We start from the raw sequence: 13,950 nt of genomic DNA, 5'->3' as shown, positions 1-13,950 counted from the left end.
TATAAAGAGAGAGAGAAAGAGAGAGAGAGAGAGAGCCAGCAGGGGTAACATATAATTTAAAATAAATCAAATTCAAGAAGAAGAAAAATAACATGCCTGTGTGTGAAACGGATTGTGTGCTGGTTGCGTCACGACGTCCTTTCTACATTTTTGCAGGCTCGAACTGATAAGAACTTGTCCATTTCTGTTATACAAACATGTACACCCCTTTGCACTGCAGCCAAAATCGAGCAGCATTCATTCCCAACAGACGAAGACTTTCCGCCTTTTATGAATCCTACTAAAGCTCAGGCTTAGCTCGTAATTGTTTTTATGTCCTGGTGACGTTGCTTGGTAGCAATGGCGAACGACTGGTGCTTGGATATTACATCTGTAATGATAACGTTGCTTTTATAGGCCTGCCTTTAGCTCATAAATATTAATAGCCGTGCCTTTGCCATAGTAAGATTCGTAAATGAGTTGACTGGACTGCAGAATCTTCTGCACCAGATCCATCCGATCTCACCCGCATCCAAGTTTGCCGACTCTGCATACAGCATCGGAATTAGCCTACTGACAGCAAGCTTGTCTCTTTTCTTTGGATCTGATGCAATGAGTGCTTTCACTCATTTCTTGAATCCTTCGAAGATGGCTTGGAAGAATTATTATTTTGCCGTCTAATTAAAAACGCCTTTTTGAATATTCAGTGCTGTTTTTATTAACTCGCTTTTTCACTGGACACTGAAGCTGCACAGGACCATGGATCCTCCACCGACTTCAGAGAAATCGCATCTCATCAGCGAAAGTAACGCCAAAGTATACTCCTTAAAACTTAACAGGTAAAATTACATTCATCCGTTTTATTTATTTATCTATTATTATTATTATTTTATTATTATTACTGTTAATAAAAATTTGGAGAAATGTTATTCGAAAATGCATGGTCTGTAAATCTGTGCGCAATTAATGATCTGAATTATTAAAATTGATCTGTATGTGTAGCATTACACCATTAATAATAATAAAATGGCGATTTAAAATAGTTAGGTCTTATTGAGGATGTCGAAATCGTTTGGTATTTTCATACATAATAACATGACACTGTAGTTCAAAAGCCATATGCGCCAATCTACCTCACGAAAGACATCCATGTTTATTCTGAAAACTACACGTAATTAAAATGTGTATTTGTTAAGCATGCAGTGCATTTATTTTTTTTATTTTTTTTTTGTTTATTAAAATAATAATTTCGGTGCTTGAGTTCATTTTGGGCAGTAGCCTTTTTGAGCGATGGCCTCAGGGACGTTTAGTGAGCAGAAGAATGAGAGTAGTCTACATAGCATGGCTTCCATATGGGCTAAGCATTTCATTGTGTTTCTTTGAAGTAATAAAAAAATAAATAAATAAAAGAACATAATTGTTATCAAAATCTTCACAGCCTCTTTTTCTTCCTTCAGCACGCCGTACTAAAATGATCCTAATGCAAGCATGTGATAGAACAGTTTCAGCACCATGGACAGATTCACGAGTCGTTAAAAAGAGCAACAGTTAAATCAAACTCGTACTCAGAAATGACAAACCATGCATATTTTAAAAATATTTATAAACATTATGTTATTTCAATATTATTCCTATTCCTAATTATAAGCAGATTTTTAGAAGGATTTTGTTATTTCAATATTATTCCTATTCCTAATTATAAGCAATTATATATATATATATTCCTCAGGGGAAGAAATATTTTACTCGGAATTTTGGCTCATTATTAGGCAGAAGCATAAATAACAGATAAATTAGAGTACTGGTACATAACAAAAATTCGTCAGCATCTATCATGAATAATAAGAAAATATGACACAAAATAATTATATAATTATGTGTTTTAAATATAAGGTGAAAATAATTTTGAAATATTTAAATGCAAAGGCATATGGGTGGAAACACTCTTTGTTAAAAGTGTTACATAACACACAAATTTTTCACGTTTTTTAAAGCCCAAAGCTGTTTAAAGTAGCTTTTACATTTTTGAGGAATTTAGTATGATGTCGAGGAACATTACGATTAGCTAGGCCTATATTCTATTTAAAATGCTTAAGTTGAACATATGTTTAAAACTGCGCGATAAAAATGAGTAAAAGTCAGACGATAGTCACCACGGGCGATTGTGCAAATCTTATTTTGCCTTAGAAGTCATTTTCAAGTGTGCAGTAAATTGCAATGAACAGCCTGCTGTTTGCATTAGTTGGATTGTGGTCTTGAGTAAGAAAAGACGAGAGCTCATGAAAATTCAGTATGAATTTAGATGGATGTGGCAGGCTATTGCTAAAGCTCCTGGAACAAATAAAGGATCACCAGCTTGGAGACATATTACGTTAACATAAAGGTAATTTCAAAACATAGTACACTGGTGCTGGTACATCAACAGGTCATCAGAACAAATATCGAAGGACATGAAACAAGGACACCTGAGAAGTAGATGCTGTCCAGATAGGTGCTGTTACTCTACACAGGAAGTAGGTATTCTGTTTAATGCAATGTTTTCTCGAACCAAAAATATGCCGGTGCTTAAAATTTTTGTCTTTAAGAAAGAAGAAAAATTAGGAAATGCATGCGCTATATGTGATAAATATTCGCTATTTTTAACTATTATTATTATTATTATTATTATTATTATTATTATATCAATCCTCCATGTATAATGTTAAAAAACATTTAAATATAGATTTTGAACGTTCTTTTAAAGAAACAAAATGCTTTATTTTCAGTCTTAAAATACTGTAATATCAATTACAGGAAATCACAGCAAAACACTTTCCACCCTTTGTCTTGATCGTGTATAATGATAAAGTGCTCAGGGCCCTGATGTTATGCTCTACTGCATTTCCACAGGATCGACAGCATGTTTCAGCCTAAAACCTTCTGCCAAACTGTAAACATCTCCACATGCACCTTACCGTACAAAAGATCATTTTATAAATAAGAGGTAATAGTGTTAGATTAGAGGAAGTACGTAGTTTGTCTTATTTAAAGATACTATAAATGCTGTTAAACCTGGCAGGTGTGGTTGCCAGACATTCATTGTTTAAAAATAAAATAAAATAAAAATACAGTGACGTTCCAAGCATAGAGGTGCAATTTGTGCCAGCTGTATGTTGTGCCGATAAAATGTTAAAGGTTACTAATCTACTTTAGAAATATCGAAAATATCAACAATTATTGGTTGTCGACCATCATTATAATAATAAATTAGAAAACCACAAACTTACACTTTATAATAACTGATTCATCCAGGAATTCATGTATATTAACAAAGTAAACCCAAAGCACATATATATATTTGAATTGGGAACAGAAAGAAAAACTTTAAATTGATTACTGTGTTTCCATTCACATTTCTCATGCAATTTAAACTGCACGCAGTGAGGCACACTTCCTAATTTAAGCACAATAATATAAGGCTTCCTGTTATATTTTTAAAATAGGCTAATAAAAGCTGCAAATTCATAACAACATTTCATAGTGTCAGGAGATCAGAAAATAATATGTTTTGCTTACTGGTATATCATATGTCTGTTCAAAAAAAACAAACAAACAAAAAAAAAAAAAACTCATTCGGTGTATCATGTCAGTGTCCCGGTGGAGTGATTAAACAGACGCCGTGTTCCAGTCGACTGCCTCCTTTCAGCTGCAGCGCGCGCGCCTGATGCAGTGCTCTGGTTATCTCATGCGCACCGAGATTGCGCTTTCCGCCCCATTAGCCCCATCATAGTGTCTCTCTCATCAACACACAAGACAGAAGGGCTAAAAACGACCATGTCAGCAGATTTCAACTCAGGGTCCTCTAGGTCCTAATGGCATGTGTATTTACACACAGTATTTTCCCCTACAAAGCCCTTCTACATATTATATATAGACGAGACGAGACACGAGACTGGGTTGAGGAGAACGAGACAAAACGAGATTTTTAAACTTTTTTAAAGAAATCCTCAGTCATGAAATATATAGGGGAAATTTGTCTTTTATTCAACTGAAAAACACAAAAATGCAAAAATATGTAGGTGCATTTTGAAATAAAATTGTACTTTATGAAATTAAACATCTATTTTAATAAATTTTATGCAGGTATAAACAACATGTAAACACTGCAAAAGGTTTTGCCACAAACTCAACTGACAGGCAAGTAATTGCACAAAATTATATAGTATACATTAAAATAAATAATAAACAACACTTATAATATCCCTTTAAAGTAGTCAGTCAAGTTTATTATTTAGTAAACTAATTTCAATTTTAATAAAAAAAAAATGTTTTTTTTCCATTTAATTTTTCTCAACTCCTTTTTAATAGTATATACATTTTCACTTCAATTTATTAAAAGTTTAACAAAAGGGGCCCTTTGAAATGCATTATTTTTTCTCACCACATTATTTATATTTTTTTATTGTTACCAAATTCTGTGTTTTAGCATGTCTAACTATTTGAATGCATAACACAACTTAATTTACTCATTTAATTTTTTCTTAAAGTAGCCTTGTGAATTTTTTCCCCCTCAGAAATTCTTTGTTGTGTATTTACATTTTTCTGGTTATCAAATGAAGGCTTAAAACATTAATTTCATCATTTATCATTTAATTATCATTAAGCATCAATTATTATTTGTGGCAAAAACAAAGGGGATTGACAAGACGTGTAAAATGTAAACATGGAGAGGAAGAAATGATTTGTGTGCTTTAAAATAACATTTTAGTATTTAATTTTAGTCGGGCTGTGTACATTCGTACTGTCGTTTATTTCAAACAGGACTTTTAGTTTGACGGGTTGCCGTGAATACCCAATTCTGTGTAATATGACGCTAGTTACTCAAATACGGTTAAAAATGCTCAAGAAACTCTCCTTGCAGTTTCGGAGATGTTGTTCATGTGTTGTTTGTTGTCAAATTATCCTTTATGGGCCAAAACTAATGCCTTTTGTTTTATTTTAGTCGTAAAATATTAGTAAAGTATAGTAGTGCGAGACGAAGGCTGTGTACATTTTCTATTGTCGTTATTTCAAACAGGACTGTTTATTTTGAAGAGAATAAAATTTGCCGTAAAGGAGGGTGCCGAGGAGAACTTACAGTTCTGAGGAAGACGCCACCAAATGTATGTGCTTGCACAGTGAAAGGATATGAGCGCTAGTTTTATACATTCAACTCCAAATTTCAAAACGCTTTAAAATGCTCATCGACTTGGTTAAGTTTGACTCCTGCATAATGTATTTAAACAAAAAACGTTTGACCAACCCGTTTGGGCGCTTATGTGTTTTGACATCGCTTTAGGTGCGCCTCAGTTGTGTTAATTTTTCATACCAGTGACAACTTCCACGAAATACTTTAAATAATACAACAGTCAATAAAACCAGGAGAACAATTATGTCACGCGAAACACCTCGGAAAGCAATTTAAAGACCATCGGCAGGTTAGTTGAGAAAAATAGCCATAGAAAGGAGTATTTTTGCTAAATATGTGCACTACATTACATATTTATTATATTTTCAACTTGTGTCATTAAATTAATTTGTTATTATAATGAAAACTGCATTATATGTAATTTTTTAACTAGTTATTTGAAACCTTTAATAATTACCAGCTGATGTTATGTTTACAAGCATTTATGTGAGATATATGTTATCATTTGTAATCAATGAGGAAAAACAAATCCCTTTAAGTGGCCAGGGCAGAAGCTTAAACCTACCTTCGTTCTGTATGTGATACAAAGCGACAGAAAGAAACTCTAACTGGGACTAAACAGCTTTAAACAAGTTTTAACAAGGATAAGATATATGGTTAAGTGAAGTATTCTACATGTTGTTAGCATATCTGTACCTGAAAACGGTGCTATATGAAGCCTACTGTTCACTTGTCTTCAGTAATGTTTGAACTTTTTACATGCCGATCTACTGTATGTATGTTTTACATGCATAGTGGGGCCGGTCTGGATGAAGTCCAGGGATGACTTTTTTGGTACATGCCCTTATATTATATATATATTTATAGGCTGAGTTGGTGGGTTTTGACTGGTAGTTCATGCATTTAATTATAGGAGCCTATCCCGGCTTTTCAGGCCACAGACGATTTACATGATATGATGTTATAAAATTTGCATTTTTTAATTCCTCGCATAACTCCCTGATAGGCTAGCAACTAGAACGGTTATTATATTATCTTTTTGATGGCTGATTTACATGTAAGAGTTGTAAGTCATTAAAATGGTGCCACTACACATCATGCGTTGTTCTTACAGTGAATTCTCAGGTCCAAAAGAAACTTGTCCAAACTTGCTTTTGGGAAATGACGACATGGCTGGTGCTATCGAGCTGAAGAGGCCTGTTGGAACTCATTGCCATGGAAAAAAAGCAGCATTCACTGAGAGCCATGAGAAACTCATAGCAAAGAAGAAACTGTTCATCGCCTCCATAGTCTGTCTGGTTTTCATGATTGGAGAAGTTATAGGTAAGAACACTGCCTTTTTGGAAAAAGTATGGGGTTTACTAATATGATGAAGCCAGAATGTTTGAAGAATTAGCATAAACTTCTCATAAATATAATAGACTACATTAAACGCACATCAAAGTTATGCCAATGTTTTACCACTGAGTAGTTCACCGAAAAATTAAAATCTGCTGAAAATTTGCTCACCATCAGGCCATCCAAAAGTAGATGACTGTTTCATCATCGGAACAGATTTGGTAATCAGGAAATATGCACAGATCAAGCACCTTTTACAAATGAAAACTCTATATAAAAATGTCAGTGCAAAGCATTTATTTAGCTTTTTCCTTGAATGCCAAAATTGTTCTCTTCACAATAAATGCTCTGATTGCATTTCATAATCAAGTAAATGATGATGGATTAAGCAATTTGTCATTGTAGCACAAAATTACTTGAAAAATGCTGGATCAAAACCAGTCCTTGACTCATCTATTAAATGTGATAAGCAGGCTTTTCTGTTTTGTTCAGTCTGTACAGCACTTTTTGTTCAAGTCAGCATTCACAATCCAGGTACACTTTAAAATAACGAGTCATTCTTTCTTTTAAACTAAATGATTTATGGTGTGTAAGCTTTCTTCAAAGCCATTTGTGCCTCACTTCACAACGATTTCTGTAATGCTTTCAGAGTACAATAAAATATAGACATTTCAGAATGAATGACATTTACAGTGAATGCTTTATGTGAATAATAAAAGCAAATTATCTCTTGTCTACACTCTTAAAAATAAAGATTATTGCCATTGATGGTTCCATGAAGAACCTTTAACATCCATGGATGCTCCCATTGCACAAATGGTTCTTTATAGTGGAAAAAGGTTTAATTTTTTTAAAATGTTCTCCACAATAAGAAAAAAATTGTTCTTTTAATAGCAGTTCACTGAAAGCTTCTTTGGGGAACCAAAAATGGTTCTTCTATGGCATCACTGTGAAAACTCCCATATGTAATTTTTTTTTAAAGAGTGTATCTCTCTAAGTTATTTATTTCTTATTCTCTGCTGTTCTTGTGATACAGGTGGTTATCTAGCACACAGCCTGGCCATTATGACTGATGCAGCCCACCTTCTGACTGATTTTGGCAGTATGATGGTCAGTCTTTTTTCCTTGTGGATCTCCTCAAGACCACCAACCAAGATAATGAACTTTGGCTGGCACAGATCAGGTAAGTCCATCCCAGATTTCCCATCTCAATCCTCTCAAATAACATTTGGCATACATTGTTGATTCTGAAAATGTGAAATCTAAATCATGCATATAAATGAAAGAAATATTTCGCCCAAAAATAAAAACTACATTTTTAATATATATATTATAAAAAGTCAATTTTTGCTCACCTTCATGTTGTTCCATACCCATATGCTGTTGTTTTCCATGCATGTAACTAAGGAAGGATACATTTCATTACATTTCATTTTTTCCATACAACAGTAGTTTATAGTGAACACATTTGTTTGTCAAACCTCAAAATCGGCATAAAAATATCACAAAAGTAATCAATAAATTTTTGTTGTGCTATATTCTACATTTTCTGAAGTTATTGGATAGCTTTTGATGAGAAGAAGACTGAAATTTAAGTCATTCTTTTTTATGTAAACTACTCCTTTAAAGCAGATTTTAAGACTTTGCTACATCCAGCTATGATGTCAAACCATATTTGTCTCAAATGAACATCTCACAGAGATTCTGGGAGCCTTGATATCTGTGATGTCCATCTGGATTGTGACTGGGGTGTTGGTGTACCTTGCCATTGAGAGGATAGTAAAAAATGATTACGAAATTGAAGGCCATGTGATGCTCATCACCTCAGGTTGTGCAGTCTTGGTCAACATCATGTGAGTAGACGAACGCTGGAATTATAAGAAGCTAAGGTTTAATAGTTTAGGTATAATTATGTTGGCTTGACAAGTCTACTATTTAAGTTGCTGCTGCTTCTTCTGAGACCAATGTTAGAGACACACTAAAACATGCTAGCAATAAGCTAAATCATGCTACAAACGTGTTTGCAACATTATACAGACTTTCTCTGAGAAAAATCTTCAAACCTCAAGCTATTCAAAGTTTATTTACAAATTTCTTTGAAAAAGGCTTTGTCAATCCAGCATCAAAATGTGTCATCAAAGTTATATCTAATTTTTATATAAAATCTCAGTTATTAGAAATACAGTCAAAAGTCAGAGATTTAATTAGCAATTGTGGAATGTACAGACACTTAAAAAAATTAAACAAGGAAAACTTGAATTTGGATGAATTGATATGCTTTTGTGTGCATTATTGTTTCTATTCCAGAATGGCCTATATTCTACACCATTCCACGACCTTCCACAGTCATGGTTCAGGCTACCACAAGATTGATGAGAATGGGATGAGCCCTGTGGGCCATGGCCACTCCCACAGCCTCCTGGGTAATCATGGGAACACCAGCGTCAGAGCAGCATTTATTCATGTTTTGGGGGATCTCTTACAGAGCTTTGGAGTGATGGTGGCCGCCATCATAATCTACTTCAGGGTAAATGAGCACTACCATAAAGAATCATCCTAAAAATTTGTCTTACCTCTTTCAAGCCCTTAAAGCCCAATATAAAATGGAATTCAGTCCAATTAACTTCCATTTGCCAATGAATCAGAATAATTTGTGTAAAAAATGGATTGAAAAGTTGTTTCCTTTGGAGGCAATATTTTTTATTTTTTTGCTTTTAGAATAGTGTTCACTGATGAACAGTAAGAGTCATTTATAAAGACAAATAAGTTAAATTATATTGTTTAAAAAAATCTTATTTAATGGCATGCAAATAGTTTAACGAAAGATATGAATATTTACTGTATATTTATTCATTATTTTTTAAAAAGAAAATAAATTCTAAACTAATTATTTACACTTCTGTTTAAAAGTCAGTAAGACCTTTTGAAAGACATTACTTATTCAGCAGAATGCATTAAAGTCATTAAAGATATTAGAGTAAAAACAAATACATTTATTAAAAATATATATATTTCAAATATTTAAATGCTGTTCTTTTGAACGTATAACAGTCTATACAAAATTATATAGCAGCATAACTGTTTTCAACGTTGATAAGAAATTGAGAGTTTCTGACTGATTTCTAAAGAATCATATGACACTGAATATTCAGCTTTAGCATCACAGGAATAAATTCTATATTAAAATAGAAAACACTTATTTTAAATTGCAATAATATTTCACGATATTGCTCTTTTACTGTATTTTTGATCAAATAAATGCAGCCTTATTGAACATAAGAGCCTTTAAAAAAATCTTACTGACCCCCAACTTTTGAACAGCAGTGTATATACCTTTTCTTTTTTTCTTTTAGATTATTTATTTATTTGAAATCAAATTACATTATCTTAAAAAAGAAGAGGACACTGAATTCTTCCATGACTCTAAAAGCACCTGAGCGGAGAATGTTTCTTCTGACATCTGTAGTCTAATTCAATTTGACACTTTGCAAAGAACCATCTGATTTTGTTCTTTAATGCATCAGTAACTCCTATTCTCTCTCATGCAGCCAGAATACAAAGTAGCCGATCCCATTTGCACTTTCCTCTTCTCTGTGTTCGTCCTGGGCACTACCATTACCATCCTGAGAGATGTCTTCCGCATTCTCATGGAGGGTAAATTTGCACATTTAATAATTAAATTACAGTTGCCTTATTCTCAATCACACAAAAAATGCATGCAATGTCAGTATATTTTCTGTTGCATAATACATATTGTTTAATATTCTCCATTTAAAGGTGAAGTGTGTAACATTTCAAACTAATTTCCCAAACACAACACAAAAAAGTTAAAATAAAATGATACTCTACTATGGATTTCTCAGACAGGTTTGCCTCTATCCTTGTAAATTCAGTGTCATGTGTTTGTGTTCAGGGGCCCCCAAAGGAATAGAGTTTAATTCAGTGAAGGAGGTGCTGCTGTCTCTGAAAGCAGTGAAGGCCATGCACAGCCTACATCTATGGGCTCTCACCATTGGCCAGAGTCTGCTGTCTGTTCACATAGCTATTGGTAAGTTCATTAAATAACATTTGCTTCACAGTACATTTATACTGTTACAGTTCTTTTACAGTTCATTGGAATTCTTCTTTATGCAAAATATTCATTTAGTTTTTCTAAATGTATTATTATTATTTTAATTATTTATTGATAAGGATATTAAATGCTATGTTAAAAGTGTCCTTTTTGTGCCTCATATCTCCAACCCTTACTGAATTAATTACTGTACATTTTATTTGGTACACTGTTTTATTTTATTTCAGTGGGAAATAAAACATGATTTTCAAATGAAATATTAAAAAATATTTTTTATTATTTATTATTATTTAAATATTTAAATATTTTATGTTTGTTTTCCTTTGAATATTAGTAAAATATAAATTATCCATAGCCCCCATTTATCACCATTACATTTTAAACAAATGTGTTGTGTGTGTTAAACAAAATTAAATTTTACCTAAATTTGGTTTTACTGTACTGTATAGAATATAAATGATGAGGTCTCTTTGACCCTGTGGTTCGAATGGAATTTAATATTCATCGCTTTTATGATTATTATTATTTGTGGCTAGTTATATTGTGGATATTATATAGTTATATATATATATATATATATCTCAATAAATCTGAATTGTACAGTGCTGCTTGAAAGTCTGTGAACTCTTCGGAATCTATATTTCTTCATAAATATGACACAAAGGATCATTAGATTTTCACACAAGTTCTGAAAGTTGACAGAGAATCCAATCAAACAAATGAGACAGAAATATATACTTTGTCATTTATTTATTGAGAAAAATAATGGCAGCTAAACGTTTCTTGTAATTGCTGATCAGGCCTGCACAACTGTTTGTAGGAATTTTAGCACATTCCTCAGTACAAAACCGCTTCAGCTCTGTTAGTGGGTTTCCTCCTATGAATTTGCTTCAGGTCTGTCCACACCATTTAAATTGGATTAAGGTCCGGACTTTGACTTGGCCATTCCAATAACATTTGTTTGATTGGATTCTCTTTCAGGACTGTGATGATCTTTTGGGTCATGTTTATGCAGAAATAGAGAAAATTCTGAAGGGTCCACAAACTTTAAAGCAGCACTGTATATATCTGAATACATCTAAATTACCTAATTTCTAGGTACTTCAAATTTTCTTATAATATCTATACACAAATGGCACCTGGGAATGACCCTAAATCCTTTTGCATTTCAAGTTTTTTTAATACCAATATGATACAAATACTAGTATATTAATATAATATAACTAGTGTCATATTATACTAATATTTGTATACTAATATGACAAAAATATATGAACATTGATGCACAGCATCATCTATTTAGACTAACTTAACCGGGTTTATTTTTTCCTCCAGAGGAGAACGCTGACCCTCATAGTGTCTTAAAGGAAGCCACTGAACTCCTTCAGACCAAATTTGGCTTTTACAGCACAACCATTCAAGTGGAACCTTATTGTGAGGACATGATCCACTGCGCCCAATGCCAGGACCCTATGGACTGAGTTGTCCAAGTGCACCGGTGATAGGAGGATGCCTGTATAAAATGTATGCACATATTAAGCTTCATTGAGGGTCCAAGCCAGAAATGGAAACACTGTGCAAATGTATCATCTACATATCATTACGAATATGTACATGCCAAATGCATTTCTATCGATTACCAAGGAAAGAAAAAAAAAAGCTTTCACACTGTGCCATCTTAAAAGTGCATCTTCAGCATCAAAAATGCATTGGTTTATGGGAGGAATAGCTTTAAAATGAAGTGGTGATGTTTAGCTTAACATACTATATGCAAAGATAAACTGAACTGAGTGGCAGCACATAAATATGAGGCCTGGAGGCATCACTGTGAGCCTTTTTATTGTGACTTTGCAAGGTTTTGCTTGGATAGTTTGTTGTCATGGTTTGCATCATAAGTTTAATGTGATTTGTTGTGTGTTTGTCTTTGGGTGGTAATGGGTGGGTATTGGTTTGGTTTTGTTGAAAACAATTAGATGGGGTTTATTATGCCCCAGCCAGCCTTGCGTCCGCTGTCAGCATGGTTCTCTAATCAATGTGAATGTCCACCAAACTGCGGCATGATGTTGTAGGGCTTAAAAAGAGATTGTGCTCAAGTGTAATTATGGATTTTGTTGGCGATCTCTTACTAATGTCTTGTCTCACGGTACAATACTATCTGCAAAAGCAAGCGAGTGATTAACTCTCTTCTTCCTCACTGGCTGCGATAGTGAAAGTGTTGTTGTGGTCTTCATGTGGCTTTTAAAGAACAGTGGAGATAAAATGGTTGATGAATGAAACAACTAAGAGTGATATTAAAGATGAAGTGTGTAATTTGAAATACTTTAACTATCTCGGTTTCATGTGCAGAAATTAGTATAAGTAAAATATTCTAGGCTAATATCCCAACAAATTCATTTGAGTGGTCTTTTGAAAATTCAGCCTTGCCATCAAAGAAATAAACTACATTTTAAAATATGAATAAATTTCATAATTAAAATAGAAAAACTGTATTTTACAGTAAATGCGGCTTTGGTGAACATCAGAAACTTCTTTCAAAAACATTACAAAATCCTACCAACCCCAAACTTGCTATACACAGTATGCAAATATCTGTTTACAGTATAGCTGACAACATTGGGATTATACCACAGCAGAAATTTTGTTGGGTATTTTATATCATTTTTAACATTTCCCAGACTCACTATTTGATCAGACTGTCAAAAGTGATATAAAATGCAATTTTATACCCTATGTAGAAGATTAGTCGACGTCACTTCCTGATTTATACATACTAGCAAATTTCTGTATGTATAGAATAACTTAATGTACTACAATTGCAAAATGTGCAGTATACAACATACCATTAATGCAATTAAATTGACTTTACATCCAATTTGATGAACAAACTGGTAGCAATATCAACTATCATTTTTATAATTCCTTTTTGCCTCATTATTTGAACAAATTTTTACACACCAATTGATTAAAATCATAGAATATACACTGCATACTGCATAGTAGTATTAAATATTCAATTCTAAACATTTAGCCAAGTTTGAATAACAACAGAAAAGGAGTGGAAAAAAACCCCAGTTTGGAATCAATCATTAATTTTGCAATCACATTAGATGGTGCTAGTACTGGCACAGAAATTACACACTTCACCTTGCTAGGATGCTGTTGTGGGTCACTCTTGTTTGTCGAAGTCAAGCATGCTACAGTCTACAGACAACACACCCTCCATACACTCTTGTCTTCAGGATCTGTCCAGCTGTGGTCTGTGATGAGGTATAGGAAAATACATTAGCCTCTGGACACACACACACACACACACACACACACACACACACACACACACACACACACACGTTTTGCACAGAATTTCCATCTCTGATCTCGCCACACTGCCGCAATG

At 33.4% G+C, this 13,950-nt stretch overlaps 1 protein-coding gene across 1 annotated transcript; it reads left to right on the top strand.

Moving 5' to 3' along the window:
* Positions 1–240: 240 nt before the first annotated feature.
* LOC109067389 (zinc transporter 2) lies at positions 241–12,422 on the top strand. The gene is made up of 8 exons (XM_042778070.1): positions 241–818; positions 6,261–6,469; positions 7,521–7,667; positions 8,184–8,337; positions 8,792–9,011; positions 10,033–10,138; positions 10,398–10,532; positions 11,892–12,422. The coding sequence occupies exons 1-8, from the start codon at positions 739–741 to the stop codon at positions 12,035–12,037; spliced, it is 1,197 nt and encodes a 398-aa protein (XP_042634004.1). The 5' UTR covers positions 241–738; the 3' UTR covers positions 12,038–12,422.
* Positions 12,423–13,950: the final 1,528 nt, after the last annotated feature.

Source organism: Cyprinus carpio, chromosome A20 (genome assembly GCF_018340385.1).
Source record: "Cyprinus carpio isolate SPL01 chromosome A20, ASM1834038v1, whole genome shotgun sequence".
NCBI classification, from domain to species: Eukaryota; Metazoa; Chordata; class Actinopteri; order Cypriniformes; family Cyprinidae; genus Cyprinus; species Cyprinus carpio.
This window is presented reverse-complemented; position numbering and strand designations above follow the sequence as displayed.

Bases quoted from the DNA above. Each gene is read 5' to 3' on its own strand.
- LOC109067389 (XM_042778070.1), top strand. From the start codon at position 739: ATGGATCCTCCACCGACTTCAGAGAAATCGCATCTCATCAGCGAAAGT. The intron at 7,668-8,183 runs GTAAGTCCATCC...AACATCTCACAG, and splicing joins CTTTGGCTGGCACAGATCAG to AGATTCTGGGAGCCTTGATA. The intron at 9,012-10,032 runs GTAAATGAGCAC...TCTCTCATGCAG, and splicing joins CCATCATAATCTACTTCAGG to CCAGAATACAAAGTAGCCGA.